The sequence below is a fragment of the Cuculus canorus genome, chromosome 18 (genome assembly GCF_017976375.1).
Source record: "Cuculus canorus isolate bCucCan1 chromosome 18, bCucCan1.pri, whole genome shotgun sequence".
NCBI lineage: Eukaryota > Metazoa > Chordata > Aves > Cuculiformes > Cuculidae > Cuculus > Cuculus canorus.
In genome coordinates, this window is record NC_071418.1 from 9,816,249 (window position 1) to 9,842,648 (window position 26,400).

The following is a 26,400-nucleotide window of genomic DNA, read 5'->3' on the forward strand; positions in this document are numbered from 1 at the left end:
GGAGGGAACTGGGTAGGATTGGGGTTTCACTCACTCTGCCTGTCTGTGGTCAGCAGTGAGGTGTCTTCCTATGGGATGAGCCACCCACTCTGTCACTCTGCAGCTGTGATCTGGCACACCAGCCCTTCTCTCCTTGCCCACAGGAGCTGAGGCTCTGTGCCCTCAACAGGGGCAGTGTGATGGACTCACTCAAAGGTCTGTACCCAACTGCACTGACAAATATCCACCGGATCAGACCAGATGGAAGGGTTGAGTGTGACCTCTGTAACGGTCCAGCCTTCAAGCATCCTTGTCCCACCACTGGCAAGTCAAGGAAGCTGAATTTCCAACAAAGAGAACATCTGGCAGAGGGGGTGGCTGTTAAGCCCAGCTTGTTTCCTCAACAATAATACGGGGTTGGTCCAACTTTAGAGCTGGCTGGAGCCAACCAAAGGCACAGACTACAAACCCTGGTTGAAACCAGGAGCCACAGACCACAAGGTCTCTCATTTAATCTGGTATCATGGGCCCAAGAGGGAGATGGAGGTGCTTAGGGAAGCCTTCTGCTTGTCAGGAAGCAAGGGGTTTTGCCCCATGGCATGGCCTCAGCTGCTGCAGGCTGAGGGACAGGGTGAGTGGGAACTGTGGCCGGCAGGACCCCCGCTCAGGATGGCACCTCCTGCTGCACAGCTCAAAGTGGGGATCGCACACACCTTTGTGGGAGATGCTCTCCTGCACCTGAGTGCGCAGCTCTGTGAGGAACACGTCCTCGGCTGGCTCCTGGGCTGGGTCATTGAAGAAAATCTGTAAGAAAGGGAAATCTCTAAGAACAGCTCCTCCTCAGTCACCCGGTGACATCACGCTAGGCTTGTGACATAAAAGGTTCTCCAGAGCAGCTAGGCATAACATCATCAAAGAGAACATATGACCTAATCTTGGCAGCCAGGTGGCCAATGAGATGGAGAAAATTGCTTTTGCTCTGCTTTCTGAAGCTCAGGAACATGACAGGCCTTGCCAGGAGCCTGGTGGACGTGGCCATCAGTGGCACAGAAGGTGTCCCCCACCACTGGATGTCACTGTGCACTCACAGACTAGTCTGTTCACAGCCATCTACCCAGAGGTAACCCAGATCAGGAGGAGCAGCTTCCCAGGTCTGACTGGAGGTGCTGGCTTGTCTTCAAGCCATGTAATTTCTATCTGATACATCAAAATCCACTGGTCATTTCATACCTATTAATTGTTTTGGTTTTGTGGACTTGCTTTGAGCAAAATGTGAAGATAAGATCCTGAAGAACCTCTCCTAGCCACTCTCAGCCCTACATCCAATGCCTGTGGGATTTGATCCTTACTTCAAGGAAAACTCTCTGCAGCCAAAAAGGAACAAGCGTGGTCCAAAATGCTAAAACACACTTAGTGTTTCCAAATGAAGCAGCATCACACCCTGTATAACAGGGTAGGTTAGGTGCCACTATCTGAAAACCACATCTGGAGTCAGCTCCTCTTCCTCTGCTTGAGTCACCCCCTCTCTCACTTGCTTTTGATTTTTGTCTTAGAGCAGAAATGAGTGGAAGAAAAAATCACCAAATCCCAAAAATCCCCACCCACTCAAGCTGAGGGCCAGATGCTCCAAGTGTTTACAAACTACAGGTTATCAGCTCAAATCCTAGTGATGTTCTGCTATTAATTACCAAAGCTCTTCCGGCTCTTTGCAAGCCACATGCCAGTTTGCTCATTGAATGGCTGCTCATTTGTTGTGGTAGGATACTACATCGACTACGAGTAGATTAAAAGGAGATAAGACAGGCTGAGAGAGTTGGGGTTGTTCAGCCTGGAGAAGAGAAGGTTCCAGGGAGACCTTAGAGCAGCTTCCAGTACTGAAAGGAGCTCTAGGAAAGCTGAGGTGGGGCTCTTGATCATGGAGTGCAAGGACAGGATGAGGGGGAACCATTTTCAGCTGAAAGAGGGGAGATTGAGGTGAGATATTTGGAAGAAATGTTTTGCTGTGAGGGTGGGGAGGCCCTGGCCCAGGTTGCCCAGAGCAGTGGTGGCTGCCACATCCCTGGAGGTGTTCAAGGCCAGGTTGGATGAGCCTTGGAGAAACCTGATCCAGTGGGAGGTGTCCCTGCCCGTGGCAGGAGGTGGAACTGGATGGGCTTTGAGGTCCCTTCCAACCCAAACCATTCCATGATTCTATGATATGTGCCTCAGGGCCAGCTTGAGCCTCGAAGGGGAAAAACTGCCAGAGGAACAGAGTTGATGGTTGATGTTACATGACTGAATACAGTTCTTTGCTCTCCTATCAAATGCCACGTCTCGCTCTGATACCATTTCAGAGAAAACCTGGCAGGAAATAAATCAAACAGCGTTTCAGGAAGCCCTGCAAAATCCCTGCAAGGTACAGATAGGTTTTGGCAAAGCCACTCAGAAAACCCCTATTTGTTCACAGCACCCAAAGCAGCAGGAGGTGCCAGAGCTCCTGAGCAAACCCAAACCCAGTGGAGCAAGAGAGCTATGTCTTTACAGGGGGATTTCAAGGCTCGTGTTGCTGATTTGTGTGATCCTGAAATAGCCTTCCTAGGATCATTGACCCTGGCTGAGCTGTACTACATGGAGTCACAAGATCTGGGAGCCTGGCAAGGAGAGGACAGTCTGAGGAACACAGAGATCCAGGCTTGGATCTGCAATAAACCCTAGACCACATTGACTTTGCACAGATTTGCCAGCAGTAGTGTCTGCAAGCACTTGCAGGACCATAGGAGGGCATTGAGATGTAGCACCCACCTTCACAGCATAGACCTGGAAGGAGACAGGCTGGATGCCCATGCGAACGTAGTAAGTGATCACGTCAGTGATGAACAGATCAGTCACAAGATGTTTGCTCGGAGAGGAAGGCTGGAGGGGCAAATCACATTACGGATCAGCCATGGTCCCTTCTCAAAAACACTGCCACAAACCCTCATGCCTTCCTAGCAATGAGCTGTCCCCCAGGGCCATAACTAGTCAAGGTGAACAGGAGAAGCAAAGCCTTCTGCCCACCTACCAGCCTGTTTTTTTGTAGGCTATCGATGGTGGCTCAATACTGCTGGGAAAAGAGAGCCCAAGGTATTTCAGCAAATGCCTCATTTACATTTTCTTTCTCGAAATCTGCCATTTCCCATCCTCTGGCCAAAAAAAACCCATCGCAGAGTGTGGGTCTTGTGGGCTGGGGTAGTGTCAACCACATGCACCTTCCTGGCTGCTGGGCCAGGGAGGGGTTTGCAGGGAAAAAGCTCTATCAGGGGCCTGAAGGAGCCCTGCAGGGTGTGAGATTGTCCTTAAGTACAGTAGATGTGTTTGGGAAGTGGGCCAGGCTGGGGAGGTGGGAAGATTTCCCTCATACCATGGTGGCCAGCTTGGGAATCATGTGGCACAGTGTGTTGATGTTGCTCTCGTACCATGGGTCGGCTCTGCCCAGGTACCCAGCCACCTCGCACAACTCTTCTTGGCCAGTGGCAACGTGGTCCTGTGGGAGAAACACACAGTTCAGGGTACAATCATGGCTCAAACTACCAGAAGCCATAGAGGAGGCAGAGGGAGCTGAGGCACAAATGCCCTGTGAGTAGCTCCCCCATCCCTCTTGGTCCAGAGAAGACAGCAAAACTTTTCTTGTGGCATTCACTTAGTATGTGCTCAGAAACAAGAGAAGAATGAAAAGAAGAAATAGTCCTTTTTGTAATGGCACATTTGTCAGGAGTCACAGCCAGCTCTGGGCCAGTTTGAAATATTGTGAGAAGTGCAATTGTTCATTTATCGCTGTCTCGAGGCTGTCAGAGGACAAGAGATTTGCCCAAGATAAACCACAAAGTAGTGACTTGCAGAACTAGAACTGGGGCTGTGGCCACGCAGGCAAAGACCTCTGTAAGGGGTGACTGCTTCCCCTAAGTGTTTGGGAGGAGAGAAGAGCATCAGGCCCTTCCTAAAGATCCCTCGACTCTCCTATAGCTGGGGCATAGCAGCAAAACTGAATGGAATCATAGAACGGTTTGGGTTGGAAGGAACCTTAAACCTCATCCAATTCCAACCCCCCTGCAATGGGCAGAGACACCTCCCACTGGATCAGGTTGCTCAGGGATGTAGCCTGGCCTTGAACACCTCCAGGGATGGGGCAGCCACCACTGCTCTTGGCAACCTGGGCCTCTGCCTCCCCACCCTCATCGTGAAGAATTTCTTCATAATGCCCAATCTAAATCTTCCCCTTTCCCATTTAAAGCCATTTTCCCTCATCCCATCACTCCAGGCCCTTGTAAAAAGTCTCTCCGCAGCTTTCCTGGAGCCCCTTTCAGTCCTGGAAGCTGCTCTAAGGTCTCCCCACAGCCTTCTCTCCTCCAGGCTGAATCCAACTCTCTCAGCCTGTCCTCATACAGGAGGTACTCCAGCCCTCAGATCATCTCTGTGGCTTTCTCTGGACTGGTTCCAACAGCTCCATATCCTTCTTATGTTGAGGATTCCAGAACTGGACACAGTACTCCAGGTGGGGTCTCATGAGAACAGAGTAGAGGCAGAGAATCCCCTCCCTCAACCTGCTAGCATTTCTAGGCTAGGATTTACCACTCATCAGGGTGGTTGGAGCAAGCTGAATGTCTCTGAAGTTGATGAATTCCCAAAGCCAGTCTGCAGACTGAGCCCAGTTGCCCTGTCTTGGCTCCTGTCCTCCCAGGTCCAGGAACTAGGTATTAATAATAATAATAATTCCTGTAACCCCCCCTGCTCTTCTTCCCAAAGCACCATCAGCTGCTGGCAGCCGGCAGCGGTGCCCAGTGCTGCTGAGCCCACACTCACCATGGCAGTCGGGGTATCTGGTTGCTCAGTCACGACTGGGATGTAGTAGAACTGCAGGTTCAGCCTGGGAGTCAGGAAAACTCGCCGTGTTTCTCTTTTCCTTGAAATAGAAAATTAAATAGCCATGTCATAAGGGGAAGGGGGAAGAAAATGGCTCTTGGCCAAGTTTGGGCAGTGCCAGGAGACCACAGCTGCTCTGCAGCAGGAGCTCAGACCCTCCTCGCACACCTCCTTTGACCAGCGTGACAGGATGGCACTAATGCCCCGGTGTTCCCAAATCTGATGAGAGGGGGTGCTGGGGGCGGAGGGTGTCCCACAGACAGGCTTTCAGCTGGGACCAGCGGTCTCCTCTGTGCCCAGTCTGCTCCCGATTCTGCTGCCTACACCACAACCTAGACCCAAGCCATGCTGGTCTCCTGGCTCAGAGGAGCTGGATGGGCAGCTGGGAAAAAGCTTTTCTTTAGGATTTCTCCCTTTTGCGTAGGAAAACCTCGTGCCTTGTTTACTGTTCATTTAACCCATAATGTGGACAGAACGGAGAAATTCCTTCTGTGCAGGATTTGGTCCAACTGAGCCAAACGATGCCATGCAGCCAGTGAAGTTGGATGCTTTCGGGTGCAAAACACCTGGATCCCATCCTGTCACAGGTAACACTGGAGCCCGCTCCATCCCCAGATACCTTGACTGCTTCCACATGCTGAAGAGCATGACCCATTCTGTCCTCCCTTTCCCAAGCACCCGGAGCCGAAGAGGCTGTGGCCACTGGTTACCTCAAAGAGTGGTAGGCTTGGGTCAGGCGCCCCAGGATCCGGTCATCTCCCAGCAGCACAATGCGGGCAGTGTGCAACCTCTGGAGTGGGGCCATGGGCTCTGGGGGGTTGCCTGGTCTCCTCGGTGGCTTTGCTGGGGGTTTTGCCCCAGGACCATTGCAGCCAGCCTGCAGGAAGGCCACGCTCTCCAGTGGTGATGGCTTTTTTTTAATGCCACCCTTCCTCTGGAGCCGGGATTGCTCTGTCTCGGCGTTGAAAGGGGTGAGTGGTTCCTCGGCTGCCACGGGCAGGTCTCGCTCGATGCCGCTGTCCGTGGAGAGCACGGAGAAGCGAGTCTGCTCACAACACTCACAGTCCGAGATGATGTCCTGGATCTCAAAGTTGTCCAGGTCCTGGCTTAGGCAGTCAGGCTCACAGCTCTGAGTCAGCGGGCGGATGAACAACACCAATTCCTTCCCTGCAGGGAGAAGGGAGCTTGAGGAGGGAAACACAACTAAATCCAGGCTGAGCTCTTGTCCTGTCCCACTTCACCTCTTCTCATGCAAAACAGAAGGCCAATACCTCCACCAGTGGGTCCAAGAACAGTCAGTCTTTCAGACCCATTTCACACTGCACCATGAAGAGAGCTCAGTATCACTCAAACCAGGTACTTTGGGTGCATCCTGCTGCAGCCTGTCCTGTAGGGGTCCCCATCTCATCTCCTTCACCCCTCCTCCCTCCAATCCCCTGATCTGACCACATCCCCCAAGATGGAAGGCTGGTGCAGTCAGCATGAACCTCCCCAAGCTTGGCCCTTGGGTGATGATTATGAAACTCATTGCCCAAGAATCAGGTAGAAATTACATGTTTTGCACAGGCTTCCCAGCCTCAGGCATGGTCCAACCTCACCACAGCCCCCTGGGGCACTCACAGAGCTGGTCGTCTTCTGTCCAGAGGTGGAAGCTGATGTTGGGGTTGGGCAGAGGGGTACCATGCGTCTCTCCCAGGGGAACATCGCCTGGGGGAAACAATGGTGCTTGTAACACACAGAGCAGATATTTTCCTTTTCAGGTGCATGAAACTCCACCAGTGCTGTGCGTCAGACAACAGCGGAGACAGCCCATGCTGACCCCAGGGGCCTCTCCCACCGTGGGTGCTTTCCTCCCAGACATGAGGCTGCAATCACAGACCTCTGCTCTCACAAACTGAGCTGTAAGAAGGTACCTACACTGTCGGTGAAAGCAAGAAATGAAGATGGGGAGATTAAGGCGTGGGCAACTGAAGGACCTTGCTTTGCTGCAGAAAGCAAAGGGACTGCAGAACAATAAGCTGCAAGAGGGGAGATTGAGGTGAGATATTTGGAAGAAATGTTTTGCTGTGAGGGTGGGGAGGTCCTGGCCCAGGTTGCCCAGAGCAGTGGTGGCTGCCCCATCCCTGGAGGGGTTCAAGACCAGGTTGAATGGGGCTCGGAGCAACCTGATCCAGTGGGAGGTGTCCCTGATCATGGCAGGGTTGTGGAACTTGATGGGCCTTGAGGCTCCTTCCAACTCAAATGATTCCATGATTCTCTGATTCTGTGAATGCTGCTAAATTGGAGACAAATGGGAGGTGGGAATGGACAGCTATGGGAAGGCAATGGTGAGGACATGGTAGCGAGGCAGGGGCCTGCCAACTTCACAGCTCCCTTAACCCAACTTGCATGGCAGGCCTGGAGCATACCTGCTTGTGGGGACCTGAGGATGGTGCAGTAAATCTTTTCCAGCCTTGCTGCGTGCTGGTTGCGGTCTGCATTCTCTTCGTTTCCTGCACACTCCACTGCTGCCACCACTTGCTGGAACCAGTGCTCGACATCGCTTGTGGGCATATCCTGTCACGAGGAGTAGCTGTCAACACCCAGAGGTGTGAAAAGGGTAGGTGTTCCCCGGGCAGGGCCATGTGAGGGGGAGGAAAGAGGGCAAATGAGTCCTGCAGCAGTTGTTTCACAGTAGAGGACACAAATGTCCTCTTGCCTTTAAGGAAGGTTGGAGGAAGAGAGATGCTGGCTGCACTGCCTGCTTAAAGATTTTCTCTGTCAGGCTTGCAGGTGACGGGCACTGTGCTCACAGCTGCCATGAGCTCTGGGAGGCAGAAGCAGAGCTGGCAGCTCAAATGACCCTCGAGAGATGGGGACAGCAGACACACAAAGGTGCCTTTGGAGTGGAAATCACTGAGAGCCCCTGCAAAGCTGCCTTTCTGAACCAGATATTTGTGTAACTGTGGCCTCATGGCTGCTAGAAGGAGGTTTTGAATAAAACTCATCGGAACATTTCCACGGAGATGTTTTTTCAATGACCAGGGGCTCACAGAGGAGCCTTTATTTCAGCCACAGAGCCCAGCTTTGATGAGCAAATCTGAAGACTCAAGACGAAGATTCGAACCCCCTGGCTCTTGCTGCAGCAACCCAAGTTGCCCAGAGCAGTGGTGGCTGCCCCATCCCTGGAGGTGTTCAAGGCCAGGCTGGATGGAGCTTTGAGCTCCTTAATCCAGTGGGAGGTGTCCCTGCCCATGACAGGGGGGTGGAACTGGATGGGCTTTAAGACCCCTTCCAACTCAATCTATTACTCTATGACACCACACGTGGTGATGAAGTGCTGTGGTTACCTGGAGGGTCGCCTTCAAGCCACTGACGTCGCAGCCCTCGGCCAGGGCTGCCTGCATGGCGTGGATGATCACATAGCACATACACACCCGGGGGCTCTGGGAGACCTGAGCTGCCTCTGTGTCAGTGACCAGTGCATTGCAGATAGCTTCAGAGAGCAGCTCAGGATCAGCAAAGATGAAAATCCTGTGTGGAGTAGGAAGATGGGGAAGAAGGTGAGAGGAGGTGGGGACTTCCCATTACTGACACCAGGACTGCCGTGAACAGCCCATGTCCCCATTATCCCATGCAGAGAAAAAAGGGTTGTTGTTGATATTCCCTTTCTCCACCCTGTCTCCCTGACTCCCAGGACCACAGAACTCAACTGGGACACATGGGAGGAACGTGCTGCCATGTGGTTTACGTCCAAATTGTCCGTTTGATCCGACATAATTTCAGAGCACAGGGCAAGGACAGTTTTCGCTATGAGACTTAAAGGCTGGAAAAGAAATAAAAGTGACAACACTTTCAAAGAGGTGCTACTCACTTTTCCTGATAAGGATATGGGTCACTTTTAAGACTTTGCTCGGAAATGACCATCCTTTGGTACAACGTACCTAGCAGAGACAAGGAGATAAACAGGCAGGAGTCAGAGCATGAGACGTAATGACACAGCTCACCCAAGCAGCGAAATGCTGCTCCTGTCATAGAGGCTGACGGTGGGTCTGCAAAGCCAGACATCATCTCTCCAGTCTTCATTGCTGGAGAAATGGTGTTAAAAGAGCCAAGAATCAGGCCCAGAGTTAAAAATAGTCAAGGACAAAGATAGGATAGGCCATGCTACATAAAAAGAAACCACCTTCTATTCTGGTACCATTTCCTGTGTTTCCCTTCCTTTGTTTGGAGGATTATGAGCTCAGGAGTAGAGTTGGAAGCAGGAGGAAGAGCCTGACTCCTGGCCTCCATCCACAGGGCCACATCAGGGGAGAGTGAATATGAAGAGCCCAACATGTTTCTGAATCAGGAGAGATGTGTGGGGGAGAGTCCTGGGTGGGGAAGATACTGTCATCCTGCATTGCTCGGGTTCAATCACCTCGTGAACCTCGTAATGCTCCGAGAAAAGCCACGCTGGAGATCCCCAGCTCTCCACACTGAATCATTGTTTTACCAGAATTCAAGTGATAAAGGTGGACCTCGGAGCTCCGGACAAACTTGTGCTGGGGAAAAATGATTGGGGTGATGATGATGGGCTGAGATGACCACAAATGGCTCATTCTCTCTAGTTTCCCACCAGGTTTTTCATATTTTACTTCTACCTCACACAGTGTCTGCACTTTGCACTGTCCTAAAGGATTGCTTTTAAAGACTGTCATTAGAGATGACTTCACCAAGGAGAACTTCACTGGGCAACATTAAGGAAGAGAAAGTTCTCTTCTGGTTTTCTTTCTAAAAGGGATTGATCTCTGGTGGAATCAATGATGTTTGAGTGTCTAAAACCTGATATACAGTAGTGGAGAGAGAATCCATGCTGGACAGCCTGCAAGTCAATGTTAGAGAATTTGCTTTGCCAAATGGAAACCTCCACAACATTCACTGAGATACCCAGGCTGAGGGCACAAGCACCCTGTTCCCTTTAGAGAGAGGATGTCTATACACCCACCTGCACCTTACTGGGCACTGGCAGAGGCTGCCCAGGGTGGGGGTCGAGTCACCTTCCCTATAGGTGTTTAAGGAATGGGTTGATGAAGTGCTTAGGGACATGGTTTAAAGGAGTGTTAGGAATGGTTGGACTCAATGATCCAGTGGGTCCTTTCCAACCTGGTGATTCTATGATTCTGAGATGGGCTGGATTTGGCTTTGGCGGTTCCTACACCAACAGCAGGAGGACTCCAAGGTTTTCTGCCTGTAACTAAGGCTCCTAAAATCTGGAGAGGAGAACTCTCCCAATTCAGATGCATCCCTAAGGCCTCTAAGTCTAGACTGGATATTGGGAAGATTCCTGCACTGAGAGAGTGTTGAAGCCCTCACAGAGGCTGCTCAGGGCAGTGGTGGAGTCTCCATCCCTGGAGGAGTTCAAAAAGTGTGTAGATGTGGCACTTGGGGACAAGGTTTAGTGGGCATGGTAGGTTTGGGCTGATGGTTGGACTGGGTGAGCTTAGAGGGCTTTTCCAACCTTAACAATTCTATGATTCTAAGTGGCAGAAATCCCCGCTCACTGCATTAGGCAAAGGCCAGTTCAAGTATGGAACACCCCCCCTCCCCCCAACTCCTACTACCATTGCCTTGAGGACCCAAACCATTCACCGTGCCCTGCGTGGAGAAGCCCTCATACCTGGTGCTGTCCTTTCCATCTTCACCTTGATGGCATAGTCCAAACCAATGGTGCAGAAAGGCTTGGGCAGGGTGAGCAGCTTCTTACAGAAATCATACACTCTGCTGCAGAGCTCATCAGAGATGCAAGGAGCCTGGAGTGAGAAAGGGACAGTCGAGGACATGCCACAGGGAGTGTCCCCTAACGGTGCTCTCTCTACAACAGACCCCAGGGTGGGAGAGCACAGAGCTACCCTAATATGGATTTAAATGCAATATGTGAATCAGAATCAGGCCCTACAGTGGTTTAGAATCCTCCAGCAATATCCACTGAAGGTCTGCAGGCACACATTTTTGCCAGGTTGTGGATTCCTGCACCATCAGGCATCTAAACACCTCTAGAAACGGAGGTCAACTGGGAGGAGCTGTCACCCCCGTATATGTCACAGGCGCCAGTATCTCAGCCATCAGACAGCACACTGGGAAACACACAGCTGAGTCCATCCATGGTGGTTTCAAGGCTTTACTGGGTGGGTACTGGGATATTTCAGCACAGGAATAGGTGCTGAATGGCTCCAGGTGGTCCCTCCTGATTTCCCTGGAAACCAACGGTTTCTCTTGTCCCAACGAAGTCTGAGGTAGGTTACCTTTATCAGGGTGTACATCAGCGTGTGCAGCAAGGGGATGATGTAATGTCTGAAGTCACCTCGCTCCGCCTGTGGGACCAAAAGGCACAGTCAGTGCAGGCAATGCCTGGCGGAGTGCTGGGATGGGCAGAGGCAGAGACTGGAGCTGGAGGAGCCACCTCAGCCCCCAGGATATGCTTGGTCCCAGCTGCTCAGCGTCTCAGATGCACAAGGCGAGCACAGGCACTCACCCTGGCTCAGGGATGATGCTCTCCAGGTCAAGGTGGGGTTTGGGGTCCCTCCACAGGCCATCAGGGTAGGTAGGATGTCCTTGGGACAGACAGGTCCTTCCTGGTGGGCATCCCAAGCAAGCCAAGCCTTGGGGAAGAGTGGGGAAGACCACACTGCCATAGCCACCACCTCATCGCAGCTCTGGAGGTTGTTGGAAGGATGTGAAGGCTCTGGGATTGCTGCAGGAGTGGGGTGTGTACACCAGGAGCGTTGCAGTGCGCGTGCAGCAGTCGTGGTGGGAGAGAGTGAGCAAAATATCTAACTGAAAACATTAAGGAGCTCCTGAGGGTGGGGAGGCCCTGGCCCAGGTTGCCCAGAGCAGTGGTGGCTGCCCCATCCCTGGAGGGGTTCAAGGCAACGTTGGATGGGGGTTTGAGCCCCTGATCCAGTGGGAGGTGGGGTTGGAACTGGATGGGCCTTAAGGTTCTTCCCAACCCAAACCATTCTGTGATTCCTCCCTGTTGCAAAAATTCATGTGAAAAATATAAAACCACCGTGAATCCCCTGGAAAAAGCCTGTTTTACATCTGGTGGGTGTGAGATCAGAGTGCACAGGGAGGAAAGATGCTCTTGCATCCCCATTTGAGCCCGTGGGAAGCCAGGTGGATGCTCAAGCCTACACAGTCCCAGCCTTTCCCTGTAGCTTGGCTCTACCTGACAGCTCCAGCAATGGGAATGCTCCTGGATAAACCTGGGAAGGATATTTCCGTCCCAAAGACATTTCCAGCACTTCCCTTCAGGGCTTCTGTGCTGATGGATCTGAGTTAAATGGGACTGATGACAGCAAAGCTTTAGAAATGATCAATAAAATGAATAACAGTGAATTGCTGAGACCGGCTGATGTTTGCCCAGAGCCCCGTAGGAACTCAAGCATGAAATTGCTAAATTATTATCTGTGGTTGCTGCTGACTGCTCAATGCTGCTGCAGGATCAGAAGAATGAAAAAGAAGTGTGACACTGATTTCCAAGAAAAGCTTCAGGAAGATGAAGGCAATTACAGACCAGGAGGCCTGACATCCCTCCTGGAAAAGGAGAGATAAGAGTAGAGTAGCAGAGTGATAATAAGTAAAATGGAAGGGACTGACATGGCTTTTGCAGAGGAAAACAGACCCCAAGCCCTCGGGGACAACGCCTGCATCCGTAGCCAAGGGTGCTGTGGGTGCTCCTGTCTATCTGAATCTGCAAAAGCCTCTTTATACGATCCCTCCTCAAGGCACTGAGGGATGCTCGACTGCCCCAGCGTGGGAGAGAGCCCACAAATGGCCTCAGAGCTGTTCAAAAGGTAGGAATCAAAGGTTAGGAATAACTGTTCCATGTTCACAGCGCTGTGATGCGTGTGCAGGGATCTGCGCTGCGCGGATGCAGCTCAAGTGTGTGATACTGTGTTGATGGAGGGGGTGACAGCCTCTGCAGAGGGGGTTTCCCCACCCTGGGGCTGAGCAGGGGCTGGCAGGACATGGGAGCTGAGAGATGCTGAGCAAGGCGGCTGCATCCTTCCATCTTGAAAGGAGAAACAAGAAATATGGAGAGGAAAAGGTATGGGGAGGTTTTTGAACAAAGCATGACTTGCAGGGGCTCAACACCGGGATGGGGAGAAGGAGGTAGAGGGGGACATAGGTTGTTCATCCCTGCACCGGAATGAGAGGGCGCTGGGTAAAATGAGGCAGCCTCATCAGAAAGAAAAGGTGTTACTTCTACACATGACACCTCATCAAACTACAAGCCAGGATGCTGAGGGTGCTGAAGGGTTGCACAAGATCGGAAAATGAGAAAACAAATCACTAAAACAAAAAAGATAGTCGCAAGGTTTCCATCAGATGCTCTTGGGACAAGATACCGGGTGAGATGTTTCTGCTCTGACACCCTCAGGGAAGGAAATGAGTGACATGGAGGAGAAATTTCCACTCTAGTTGTGACTACAGCTATCAGGGGTGGGCTGAGGGAGATTTGGGATTGGTTGGGGGTGTTTTGCACGTTGCTGTTTGCGAACTGCGAAGGCTGCCTGCCTTTGGCACTGAGGAGCCCAGAGAGGCTCCCTGTGTTCCCCATGGCTCCCCATCTTTTTGGAGCAAACCCCAGTCCCTGCAGACATCAGCTGGGGACGAGCTGCAGCTCTGTCCTGGTGTCCCACAGAGTTCCTCGCTCTTGGCTATAAGGCACAGCTCCCAGCCAGGCTCAAGGTCCCTAAAAACACCTTGAGCCCAGGATGGCCCAGACGGGAGGCAAAGCCCTGTGGATGGAGTGGGGTCCCCAAGCTTCTGCTCCCCATGGTCCCAAAGCAGGGCATACGCTACAGAGGGGCTGCTCTGGTGCTCAGCAGATGTCTCAGAGGTAGCACTCACCCTTTCCAGCTCCTTCACCAGGATCCCAACCAGGACGGAGCTGTTACTGGGATTCTGGTCGATCTTTTTATGCAGGGTCCATCGCAGCATCCCTGAGAGGTGAAAGCCAAGAAAGAGGTCATGTTGCAAAGCAGAGGAACGATGGATCAGAGGCAGTGTTTTACAGAGGAGTCTGGAGACCTGGGAACTGTTGCTGCAAAGGTCACCCAGCGGGATGTCACAGTGACTTCACTATCAGAGCTAAACCAGACTTCTCCATCCTCCGCTTCAATCAGCGATGCTCTGCAAGGGCAAGGCTGCTGCCACCCTGGCTCTGGGTGCAGCGTTGATGTATCGCACTTCTAGTACTGGGAAACTGTTGGAAAAAAGGTCCTAGAGATCCTAGGACTGAAGGTTGGAGAAAAGCAAGGCAGGGCAATGGATGTGCTTAGTTTCCTATTCCCGCTGCTGCCGGTTTAGGACTGCCTGCTTTCACCGCCTGCCCCAAGGAATCCGGGCTCCCGCTGCTCCCAGCACACAGCACGTGAATGGCCACAAAGCATTTCAGTCCTGCAGGTGTCGCAGCTCATTCCAGAAAAAATCAAGTTTAATTAACTGTAAAATATTTTGTGCGCTCCAAATAAAATCAGTTTTTCAAGATTAATTGTTTCCTATGGCTGCAGCAGTCCGGTTGCTCAAGTTTTATTCTCCGAAGCTGTAAACATGGATTTCACCTGATTCCTTAGTGAGGAGCTGAGCTGGCAAAACGATATCCCCGCAGGAAGAGACAGGGAGACTCCAATTCAGAGGTGTTAAGCGAGTTGGATGGGGCTGTGAGGCGAGTCAGTGTCGGGGCTGGGAACAGCACGAGGAGCTCTGGCATTCGCTCTCCCCCCTTGATGCTGGACCTGGGTGAGTGCTGGGTGTGAAGGATACAACAGCCACCGAAAGGTGGGGTGGAAGCTTCTGAGGTTGGTGCACAGCAGACACCAGGAACAGGTTGCCATGGGGAGCTGTGGCTGCCCCATCCCTGGAGGTGTTCAAGGCCAGGTTGGATGAGACTTTGTGCAACCAGATCCAGTGGGAGGTGTCCCTGCCCATGGCAGGGGGGTAGGAATTAGATAATCTTTAAAGTTCCTTCCAACTCAAATCATACTAGGATTCTGTTTATCAGAGTAGAAAGGGCAGAGCAGTGCCAGGGAGGTGAGGTCACTCCATGTCCCCTCGTTGTCTGAGCGAGAGCAGCAGTTGAGGACCCTGGGGCCAAGCGATACCCTGGTGAGGCAGTGCAGGGGGCAGTGGGTGCCAATACTGGGAGCTGTGCAGGGGTTCACCTTACCTCGGTCACACTGGCAGGCGGGGTGGTGCCCATCCAGCTCTCGCAGCAGCGTGCGGACACGGCGTAGGATGTCCGACTCCACCTCTGCAGGAACAAAGAGGATATAAGCAGCCAGGCCAGTATCTCTGGGAGACTGGTAGCTGGGGACAACCCCAGGGAAAACCACAGGAAAGCTGGAGAGAGGCTATTCATAAAAGCTTGTGGTGATAGGATGAAGAAGGACAGGTATAAACTGGAGAGGGGCAGATTTAGACTGGACATTAGGAAGAATTTCTTCACTATGAGAATGGTGAGGCCCTGGCCCAGGTTGCCCAGGGAAGTTGTGGCTGCCCCATCCCTGGAGGTGTTCAAGGCCAGGTTGGATGGGCCTTGGGCAGCCTGATCTGGTGGGATGTCCCTGCCCATGGCAGGGGGATTGGAACTGGGTGGGTTTTAAGGTCTCTTCCAACCCAAACAATTCTATGATTCTATGAAAAGGGGGCTGGTTTGTGGGGTTCATCCTGATCACATTCCTCAGGACACCCGTCTCAGAAGGCTTCAAGCCTGGATATTCCTTGCTTGGAATAGGCCAGAGCCCTCTCCATGGACACTGGAGGTGTGGGGAAAATATCACCCTGTGGGCTGGTGTCCCATGGAGCCATACTGTGAAGTGCTCCAGCGAGGACATGATGGTACTCCAACAGCCAAAATACTTTTCCTATGTACTGATCCCAGACAAGAGCATCCCCTTAAGGATGCTTGTACAGAGGATCCATTCAATTTAGCCGCCTTCTGCAGAAGAGTACTTGGTGCTGTGGCTTCAGTCAAAGCTGTGTTAGAAAACAATCACACACCTGAGCTCACGACTACTCACACGTGCTGGCAAAGCTGTTTGTGTGCTCCCAGCACGGTTCGTGCCATCGTACCCATGCAAGGAGAATCTACAGTGCAAAAATGCAGGAAACACACAGAACTGCTGGAGCGAGTCCAGAGAAGGCTACAGAGATGATCCGAGGGCTGAAGAACTTCTGCTATGAGAACAGGCTGAGAGAGTTGGGGTGGTTCAGGCTGGAGAAGAGAAGGCTGAGAGGAGACCTTAGAGCACCTTCCAGTTCTGAAAACGGGCTCCAGGAAAGCTGGGGAGGGGCTCTTGATCAGGAGGTGTAGGGACAGGATGAGAGGGGATAGTTTTCAGCTGAAAGAAGGGAGATTGAGATGAGATTTTAGGAGGAAATATTTTTCTGTGAGAGTGAAGAGGCCCTGGCCCAGGTTGCCCAGAGCAGTGGTGGCTGCCCCATCCCTGGAGGTGTTCAAGGCAACGTTGAATGGACTTGGAGCAACCTGATCCAGTGGGAGATGTCCCTGCCCATGACAGGGGGTAAAACTGGATGGGATTTGACATCACTTCCAACCAAACCCATTCTTTGATTATATGATTTTATTAAAAACATCATTTGAAATGGGATTTTTCTCATTTTGGAAGTGTCCTTTGAGAAACCATCAACATTTTGCTCTGTTAAATCTACATTTCCTCTCTGTTCTGTTTTCTCGAGTGATTTTGTAAATCTCCTCGACTTCCCTATTATGTTCATGGATTTTGCATTGGGGAATTACACAATAACGGACTATTCGAAATTTCCTATTCTTTTCATTCCTGTATGGTTTTGATTACTAAGGGAAGTTTTTTTCTGGGCACTGATATAAATACTGCCTTCTTTACTCTATCAAAGCAATTACAGTCATGATAGGCTGATGTTTCTCCACAGAGAGCGGAGCATCAAAGCTTCAGTTCCAACACAAACAAGATGTACTTTGATCTAAATATGGTCTCAACCTGCCAGTGACAAACAGCAGTGGCTTAGAAATGAAAAGAAACTATTTCAGCATCAATATCCTGACCTTGGGGTGCCGGGAGGCCAACACTGCTTTGTGAAACAACATGAAAATAGAACACAAACAGGGGAAAAATGGACACAAAAAGTACAATAAAACATAAAACTGCTTTAGAATTCTGATGTTGAAAGGTTGAAAGGCCTGGGGCTTTCAAGGAGCTCCTCCGCAGCAAATCTTTTGGCTGCCCCTCAGTTGCTTTGTGCCTCATTTCCCACCTATCCCACACCCCATAAAGAGCAAGGTCTGCCCATGTCAGGGACTGAGTTTTTGCTCCTCAGATGGTTTGCCTTAAATCGTTTGGGTTTGAATGCTGCGACGGCAGCAGAGGCGGTGTCCTCCAGCCCCTCAGCTCACTCTCACGAGCAGCCCGGCTGTCCGTGCTGTGATCTTACTGGTACGGAGAGCAGGGGCAGAGTGATACCTCAGACTCACCTCCGACCCCGGAGCCCCCCCGAGTCGCCCTCAAACTCAGTTCCAGAACTTTCCCAGAAGCAGCACTGGGCAGGCCAACCAAAAACCGTAAGTAATACTCTGCAAGAGGGGCACTGGCAGCAGTGCCCACCATCCTGGGAAAAGAAGAGCATCCGGAGCCCAGGTGGTGTCCTTGCACTTTGCTCTCTCTCTCCATCGCCTCCCTCTTCCCTCTTTCTTCTCCCTTAACACAGATTTAGCAGCCAATGCCAGTCTTTCCCCCAAGATTGCCTATAGAAATAAATGCCTTTGGGGATCAATTGTTCGGTATCACTTTGCTTTCATCTACCCTGGTGAGCACCAAACCCATACATTTTATGGGAAGATCCAGGTCTTACCCTGGCAACCCCTGGACCATCCGGGTTTGGGTTGCAACACCAGCAGTCAATCATCCTTAGATACCCCTGTATTTTATCAGAGGGCAGTGGAAGCACAAGAAGATGGATGAGGTGGGTTTAATTTGTCTGGGACCCCGAGCACCCTGTGGGGTTCGGCATCACCCACCTGCGCTCTCCATGGCTGAGCTGAGTTTGCAGCACGGGATGGGCACGGTGGCCGCGGGGCGTCTGTGGTGACGGGGTGAGTGCAGAGCTGCTCCTCACTCCACACGGGCATGGCCTTGGGTCCTGAGTCTCACCTGCGGAAAAAACAGGGCACACACTCAGCTCAGGCTGGAAGCGGAGATCAGGATGAGCTCAGACCTCCAGGAGAGCACAAGCCCTCTGGGGCGCCACGGACACGGGACCCCAGAGCGAAGGGTGTCCAGCAGGGAGGCAGAGCACTAACGGAGAGCGTGTCATGCCTCAAGAGATGGGTTTTGCTGGAGAAAGTTGCTCAGCTTGAAACTGGGCTCGGCTGAACACTTGGCCCTCAAAGCCTCCTGCAGCAAGGAGGATCCAGGGATGAGCATCAGCATCACCAGGCAGGGGAGATCGGGAGCGTTCTCCTCCCCAGGATATAAGAGATGTTCAGAGTAAGTGAAGCTGAGTGTGAAATGCAAAGTCCAGTCTGAAAAGGAAAAAAAAAAAGGGAAGGGAAGGGAAGGGAAGGGAAGGGAAGGGAAGGGAAGGGAAGGGAAGGGAAGGGAAGGTAAGGGAAGGGACGGGAAGGGAAGGGAAGGGAAGGGAAGGGAAGGGAAGGGAAGGGAAGGGAAGGGAAGGGAAGGGAAGGGAAGGGAAGGGAAGGGAAGGGAAGGGAAGGGAAGGGAAGGGAAGGGAAGGGAAGGGAAGGGAAGGGAAGGGAAGGGAAGGGAAGGGAAGGGAAGGGAAGGGAAGGGAAGGGAAGGGAAGGGAAGGGAAGGGAAGGGAAGGGAAGGGAAGGGAAGGGAAGGGAAGGGAAGGGAAGGGAAGGGAAGGGAAGGGAAGGGAAATGAGAGGAAATTCCACACAATGAGAGTGGGGAGGCCCTGGCCCAGGTTGCCCAGAGAAGCGGTGGCTGTCCCATCCCTGGAGGTGTTCAAGGCCAGGTTGGATGAGGCTCTGAGCCTCCTGATCCAGGGGCAAGTGTGTCTGCCCATGGCAGGGGGATTGGAATTAGATGATCTTTAAGGTCCCTTCCAACTCAAACCATTCTATGATTTCCATGTGGTTTCTATGCTTGTGCTGATCCACTGCCACCCTGATCCAGCATCCCAGAGAATCAAACCCTGAGGAAATCTCTAGAGGCTGTTACTCTGCCTGGAGCCAGACAGCTTCCCTTGTCTTCAAGCATTATTGTCTCCAAAGAAAGAAGACAAGAAAAATGATTCCATCAGCTGAGGAGGAAGGAAGGGAGATTTGCCTGTGACACGAGCACAAACTGGCACGAGCAGCCATGGGGAAGCAGGCTGGCATCTTCGATGTGAAATATCACTGCTGAGATATTCAGCTGCTGCCATCAACCCCACAGTTGGGTCCTTCCAGGGCAGCAGCTCCAGCGCCTTGTTGTCCTGCCTCCTCAGTGCCCAGCCCTCCCCTGTCTCCCCACCCACGAGCACAGCAGCAACCGCAGGGCTGTGCTGCCTCCACTCACAGCCTGAGTGAGCTGCCACGCTTCTTTCAGCGTTTCTAGACTAAGGCTTTGCCAGCCTGCAGGTTTTGCCCACACTTTCTTGCCTTTGGGGATGGAAAATACCCAGTCTGTAAGTCTGAATTCTACAGTTTCCCTGAAACATCCACATTGGTGGCTGATAACAGGGAGCCCACCTCCAGTGGTCCTCAAACTGGCAATAACTGCAGTGTTGTCAGTCCCTCACCTCCCTCCAAGCAGTCAGGCCATCAGCAGACATCTGCGCTCATATTTTTGCTCTGTTTAGGCATTGCTCTATTTAATTTGCAGATTTAGAACACAATTCTGCTCAGATAGGTCCCAAATCTGTAAATATCCATCATCAAACCCAACACCTCCGCGGCCGTGGGTGCAGATGGACATACAGGTGTGGGAACACCCCTGCCACGTACCACTCGGGCCCCAAGAGCATTCCACCTTCAGGAGCCTTCAGAAACTCATTAAAGCTTTCCTGCAACAAGTGAAGTTCTGAAAAGCCACCTCAGACACACATGGCTTTTATTCCTGGCCTTGGGGCTGGATAACAAGGCTTGGTGCTGAGGCACCACAGAGGAGTTCTGCTGCCTGCTGGGGGCAGCTCCCGGCGGGGGCTGAAAGCAGAGAGGACAAAGGAGGTGAGGACAGAATCTTTCTTCAGGCCAATGGCTTATGATAGCAACCACCCTGCCTCTGCTTGCACAGCTGCAGGCAGCTCAGTCCAGGGAGGGGAGCAGAGAGGAGATGCCTAAACCTCCTCCAGCTCAGCTGGATGCATGTTACAACCTTGGAATCGCATCTCTGTGTCATGTGAATAGCACTGCGGAGATGGACATGACCTTTCTTCTGAGGTAAATGCCCTGGGATGACTAAGGGTGTGTTGCGGGGCAGAATGTGGCTACTAAAGTCAGTAAACCCCTTCCTCCCCTGCACCCCACGCTGATGGCAAACAGCTCTACCTGCGGGAAGTCCCACAGATTGTGCCTGCCTTCCCACTCACACCCATGTTGCCACCCCTGGCTGGGCACTGGTGGCTTCCCAGAGATGCTCAGCACCCTGGGGGCAAAGCAGTGAGCAAGGGGAGGATGATTTCATACCCCGGCCACAGCTGACCACAGTGCTGACAGCCTGCACCAAGCATCAGCCCTGTGTCTGCAGACAAACAAGGCTTTGCTTCTACAGGCAGAAATGGGATGTGTCTCCTGGTATGCTGGAGTCTGGCCCAGAGAAGAACATCATCAATTAATTGTCCCAGTATCTGAAACTACAGATCACCCTCTTGAACACTGGCTACAGAGGGGAAGAGAAGAATCACTGGCTGTCTGAGAAGTCATGGATCTCCATCCCTGGAGGTGTTCCAGGCCAGGTTGGATGGGGCTTGGGCAGCTGATCCAGGGGGACGTGTCCCTGCCCATGGCAAGGGGGGGTGGAACTGGATGGGCTTTAAGATCCCTTCTAACCCGAACTCTTCTATGGTTCTATGATCATTTTGAGAACTGCAGTGCCCACCAGCTCACTGGCTGGTTAACGCTGCTGTACAGTATTGGGTGTTCTTATGCCTGCAAATGATTAGGAGAACCAGTCACTTTCACCTAATCATAGAATCATGAAATGATTTGGGTTGGAAGAGTCCTTAAAGCCCATCCAGGTACAATCTCCTTCACAGAATCATAGAAACACCAGGTTGGAAAAGATGTCTTGGATCATCGAGTCCAATCATTCTGTCATGGGAAGGGATACCTCCCACTGGATCAGAGATCCACAACTTCTCTGGGCAACCTGGGCCAGTTGCTCACCACTCTCATCAAGAGGAAATTCCTCCTTAAGGCTAGTCTAAATCTGCCCCTCTCTAGTTTATAGCCATTATGATATTTCATGCTAGAAAAATGCCAGAGTCCCCAATGCCATGGGAGACCGACGGCACCGAGCTCGGCTCTGCCAACACGCCTGCCGCAGTGCTCAGAGAAGCCACGTGCTGAAGCGAAACACAGCCCGCTGCTAATTGCGTCGGTGGTTTTCCACATCCGCATCCTACCTGCCCGCGCGTGGGAGGGGAGCTGGTGACCAAACGTGGAACTTGCCAGTGCTATTTCCAGATTTAGAAAAGGAGCCAACAGGGCCAGAGCGATGTGAGCTCCTCTTGCCTGAGAAACTTCTGTTCTTGGTTCATCTGTCTGCTTAAAAAGTGCTGGCTCTCCTCACTGTCAGCAAAGAGGAGCCAAGACTGAGGACACAGTCCACTTGCCTGCTCCGAGCGCTTGGGTCTCCCAAGAAAATTGAACATCAAATGCCCAAACCTGGTCCCCAGCACATCCAGAGTCCAGTCCTCCACAAATGCTGTATGAGAAAAGGCATGAAAGGACACACATAGAAACAAGCTGGTGAGGAAGGCCAGGGTCAGTCTGGTTCCTGCCAGCTCTAGGTTTTCACTTGGCCAGCCCAGGACCAGCACAGAAACCAAAATGAGCAGAAAATCACTCATTTTCACTGGGGATGTTTTCTGCCCTGCTTTGCTGCCCCAAGGGAGTGGAAACCAGGACCACCAAAGGAGGAGGAGGGATGCGGGACTGAGGGTGGGAAGGGCTGCACAGCAGCAGCCCCAGTTCAGAGCCGGTCAGACAGCAGGACCACGTTTGCCAACTCCAGCTGCCACAGACGGGGATGCTGCTTGCCCTTCCCTGACCCCAGCTTGCCCTGCAGTCATCCTGACACAAATCCAACCCAGTAAGGTGGTGAGGAAGGCTTTGAAAATGCAAAAGCCTGGTCTGTAACCAAGGATTAAATTCAGCCTCTGCACAGAGCATTTACACATTCCTTGCCTGTGGGGATGGAGGCTGCTCCCCAGTCGAGGTGCATGGGCTGCTTTTGAGTAATGCTGGTGAAGCCAGGCTGATTTACGCCAGATAATCTGACCTTGGTACCTCTTTTGCTGAGCAGAATGTGGTACAGAGGAAAGACACAACCTATGCACCCCTGAGAGGAGACTGCCAGCTCCTGCCCTGGCTGTGATGCTGCTCTGGGCAGAGGCTCACCATAAGGGATGAAGCTCACCAGCTGGCAGGAGGGATTCCTTGAACACCACCTCAAAGCCATGTGTCAGTCCAGGGAGACAACAACCACCTGAAGTTCCAATGACACATTTATTGTTGCTGGTGTGGTGAAAAAGCTTTTTAGCAGAGGGTGGGTGGGAATGCAGGCACACAGCGTGGAGAGCCCAGTGCTGGTGCCAGAGCAGTGGGAGATGTCACCCACTGGCACCCAGAAACCTGGGGTGTAGCAGGATCCCTGTCACTGCTTCAGGCTGTTTCTTGTCCTGCTGAGAAAGAATCAGCCCCCAACACCCACCCTACACGCCTCTCATGTCAGGCTGTTCCCAGGGACCGCAGCCATAAAACCCCTGGGAGAGCAGATGCAATGGGCTGTGCTGTGATGCTGGGACCACCCCTTCCCTGGAGAAAATAGAGGGGGATGTCCCTACACCCTCTGCATGCAGGGGCAAGGCCCTTCCTGCTGGCTCCTTTGCCATTGTCACCCCTTCTGGTGACAGACCCTGGGGCTAAAGACCCTGGTTACAGCCACTTCATGCCCATCAAGCCCTGACCCACCACGCGCTCTAAGCCAGCTCAGGACTCCACAGCTTGCTCGGGTGCTGAGATGAGTCTGAGCTGCGCTGCGGCTCCCCCTGCTCATCCAGGGATTCAGGCGAGCCCATCCTCTCTCTCAGGTCTGCACGGCTGCTCTGGTGTCTCATGCAGGGACACTCTCAGCCAAGGGGACTTCACCAAGGCTCACTATTAACTGTGCCACATCCCCACATCCCAGCGCAGCAGCTGGGGGTTGCTGCTGACAGCAAGTGCCAACGCAGTTCCCAAAGGAAGAGGAGCACAAGATATCAGAGTCCCCACACTACAGAAAGTCCTCTCTGCCCAACTTATCCTTCCTGAACTGACTGATCAAGCAAGCAGGGGCTATTGTCCCCATTTCTGGGGATGGACGCTGCACTGGTACTTGTGCCTGATGGATTAACTCCGATCTCCAAGAGAAGAGGTCACAGGCTTTCCCCTGGGAACCCCTGCCCTGCTCCCCTGCAGGCTGGGGATGGGATCTCTCGTCACAGCCTGGCCCTGCACTGTCCCCAGCGTGAGTGGGATCTGGAGTGCGCAAAGAAGGACTCTGTCCCAAACCTGCTCAGCTCTGGGCTGCACTCACCTTCTCTTATGTCCTTCTAGCTCTGAGGATCACAGCTCCCTTCGGGGCGCAGGACCATCCCAGCGGGCACATTTGAGGAGGAGGAGGCAGCAGCGGATCAGGCGCAGCTGAAGGACATGGGATCCTCAGCTGAGGTGCAGCTGGTGAGAGTTAGACGGCAAAGCAGCGATCCCCGCGGCGTCTGCACTGGAGCCCACGCTCAGCGCTGCAGAACGTGAGCAGGGCTCTCTCAGCGTGCCTGTGGCTGAGCTCAGCGCTGACCACAAGCTTTCTACCCAGAAACAGGAAGGGCTCACGCGCCCCAGCTGATACGCGACTGTGGGGAGACGATAGATGGGTCGAGGGGAAATATGGCAGTGCAGTAAAAGCGAGCCCTGCAAAAGTGCCAGCGAGAGGTAGAAGCTGCTCAGTTCCCTGATTCACACTCGTGAGGGCTCCTCTGCTTTCTGGCCCCCTCCTCCTCCCTTGGATCTCTTCCCTTCCCTGCAGCAGGCACAAGACACATTTCATCCCGTAACTGGTTATTTTGCTGTCTGCCAGCTCAGCAAGACCAGAGCCTTCTCTGCATATATCCCACTTCTTCGCAGAGCTGCAAAGCCCTGCTTCCTCTCTGCAATTCTTAAAATACCCACAGCATCAGCTGTATTTTACTTCATTTGCAGGCAAAAATGAAAAAGGAAGGGTGAGAAGGGATGTGACATTCCTCCCATCGGTTTCCAACAACTATGAGTGAAAAAAACTTAATGACTCACAAGCCACCTTTCCCAAGAGCTCAGGGTTAGGTATGGGAACCTTGAAGATGAACTTTGCATCGTAAGTACACAGTTTTTCCTGGAAGCTGATGAGTAAGACTGTGGGTTAAAGGGCTTTGCAGCCTCATCCTCCCTTTCCAAATACCAGGGTGCTAGAGGTAACACGAGCAGGCTGAGCATCAGGCACTGAGCACCCCATAAACCTTTCCTCAGTGTCCCTCCTCTGCAGGGCAGCAGTTAAAGGAGATCCAGAGGTTGGAACAGTTTTCTCTGTGTTAGCTGAACCAACACAAGTGCTGTCCCATTTAGAGGTGAGGCCACTGCAGTTGGCATCTTCCAGTAACCTGCCTCCCTCCTGACCTCTCCACCTTTCGAATGCTCGTTGAACCACCTTCCTCCTAAGCAGGGGTTCCCCATTTGTGTCATACTTTGGTTCAAGCCTGCACAAGGAAATAGTCACCTTCCTCCAGGGTTATCCACTCCCTGGTGCTTACAGCCAGGTAGGGAAGGTGGGGAGACCACACTGATGCCTCCTCCCTTCCCTGATGGCCAGTCGTTCTCAGAATAGACGACAAAGACATTGTGACAAGGTAGGTTTCAGCAAATCACACATCACCCTGTGTGCTTTTGGAATGTATCTGGAGGGTCCTAGCTCTGGCTGGGTGGACACCACAAGGTTGTACATGCAGAAGGTCATTGGTCCCTACTGTACACAGAGAGCAGGCTGGGCTGTGTCGGCTGCTCTTGTCCTCCATGGAGAAGGATCCATGCTCACTCAGCTCTTGTTAGAATGTTTTAATTATAACATGGGCCAACACCATTATAGGTGTCAGGCTCTGTCACCTGCAGTCCCAAAGGACCCTGGATCAGGCTCAGCACCGTGCAGCCCCACCCCAGCAGGGGACTCACTTCCAAGCACGCCTGAGCAGAGACAGGCAGAGGGAGGCATCACACAGTCACAGCCTCACCACCAAGGGAACCAGGGGATTTCTCAGAAGTGCTGCCAACACCCAAGAACCTCTATGAGTTGCAGGGGAATCCAGCCTGGCCAGGACTAGACCCGAACCCCAGAATGCCACCAGGTCCGTATCCCACCTCCCAGCAGCCCAGATCCTCCAGCCTGTCCCATTCTGCTGACCTTTAAAACAAAGTTCAGCCAGGCAAACTTCCTAGCAAGTGAATGGCACAGCAAAAGGATTGTCTCCACAGCCTGATGCACTCGCTGCAGGAACAGCCCAGCTCTGTGAGAAAACACATCCCTATCCCAAGAAAAGGATGCTTCCCTCTTGGCTCCGGTCCATGGCAGGAGTTGAAGCTCAGTCTTTTATAAGCCGTTAGTATGAAAGGACACTGGGCTGAGATCGAAACTTCCAAAGTAACAAGGTAAAGATGTGTCCATCCACAGGAGTCATCTCAACCTCATCACATTCCGTGGAGAGAAGTGACTCAGGCTGTCCCCTGGAAATGTCCAACATAGGGATGCACAGCCTCCCCTGGAGACCTGCTGCCCTGTCCCATCGATTATCAAAAGTGGGCAGAAATCACTAAAATCCAACCTCGCTGGACTAGGTGAAACATCTGAGACACAGACTGACAGATACCAAAATAGCTGAAGCCATGAAAGAAAACCTAAACCCAAGCCCTTTGGGGGTGGGAGGTGTGCTAGCAGCAAACGAGTTGGGAATCTCGGTTGCACCATCCTGCACCAGCTCTCCAACCTGTCTGGGCATCCTCTGCTGCTCAGCACGCCCTGGCTTGGGTCTGGAATGCAGTTACCTGGGGCTCTGCTGACCATGGCCAACACTGGGGGATGTCCTCTCTCCGACCACCCAAGGACAGCAGTGACTCAGCAAGGCAAGCACAGCCCGTGGTGCGCAGCGCTTGCTTTCTCCGAGTTATATTTAGTCCCGCTCCAAAGCCAGTGTCTCTACGCCTTCTGCAGCCCTGTATTTAGTTACAAATTCACTACACGGGTACGGCTGAGGTTTCCTGTGGTTGTTTATCAGCTCGGCAACAGGCGCTTGC

General features: G+C 52.5%; 1 protein-coding gene across 6 annotated transcripts in view; it reads right to left on the reverse strand.

Moving 5' to 3' along the window:
* PIK3R6 (phosphoinositide-3-kinase regulatory subunit 6) overlaps window positions 1–26,400 on the reverse strand; it is a 38,119-nt gene that overhangs the window by 4,555 nt on the left and 7,164 nt on the right. For 2 of the 6 annotated variants that reach the window (XM_054083460.1, XM_054083463.1), the window contains exons 2-15: window positions 17,897–18,029; window positions 15,050–15,133; window positions 13,732–13,823; window positions 11,121–11,189; window positions 10,496–10,628; window positions 8,711–8,780; window positions 8,187–8,370; window positions 7,266–7,413; window positions 6,478–6,564; window positions 5,568–6,024; window positions 4,798–4,897; window positions 3,359–3,481; window positions 2,761–2,871; window positions 693–783 (exon numbers count right to left, since the gene is read on the reverse strand). In XM_054083460.1, the coding sequence (XP_053939435.1) occupies window positions 693–783; window positions 2,761–2,871; window positions 3,359–3,481; window positions 4,798–4,897; window positions 5,568–6,024; window positions 6,478–6,564; window positions 7,266–7,413; window positions 8,187–8,370; window positions 8,711–8,780; window positions 10,496–10,628; window positions 11,121–11,189; window positions 13,732–13,823; window positions 15,050–15,133; window positions 17,897–17,909 (1,762 nt within the window). In that variant the 5' untranslated portion in view covers window positions 17,910–18,029. Of the gene's footprint in view, window positions 1–692; window positions 784–2,760; window positions 2,872–3,358; window positions 3,482–4,797; window positions 4,898–5,567; window positions 6,025–6,477; window positions 6,565–7,265; window positions 7,414–8,186; window positions 8,371–8,710; window positions 8,781–10,495; window positions 10,629–11,120; window positions 11,190–13,731; window positions 13,824–15,049; window positions 15,134–17,896; window positions 18,030–23,623; window positions 24,087–26,151; window positions 26,287–26,400 lie in introns of those variants that run through there. The other 4 variants (XM_054083461.1, XM_054083464.1, XM_009562608.2 and 1 more) reach the window with 4 other exon arrangements.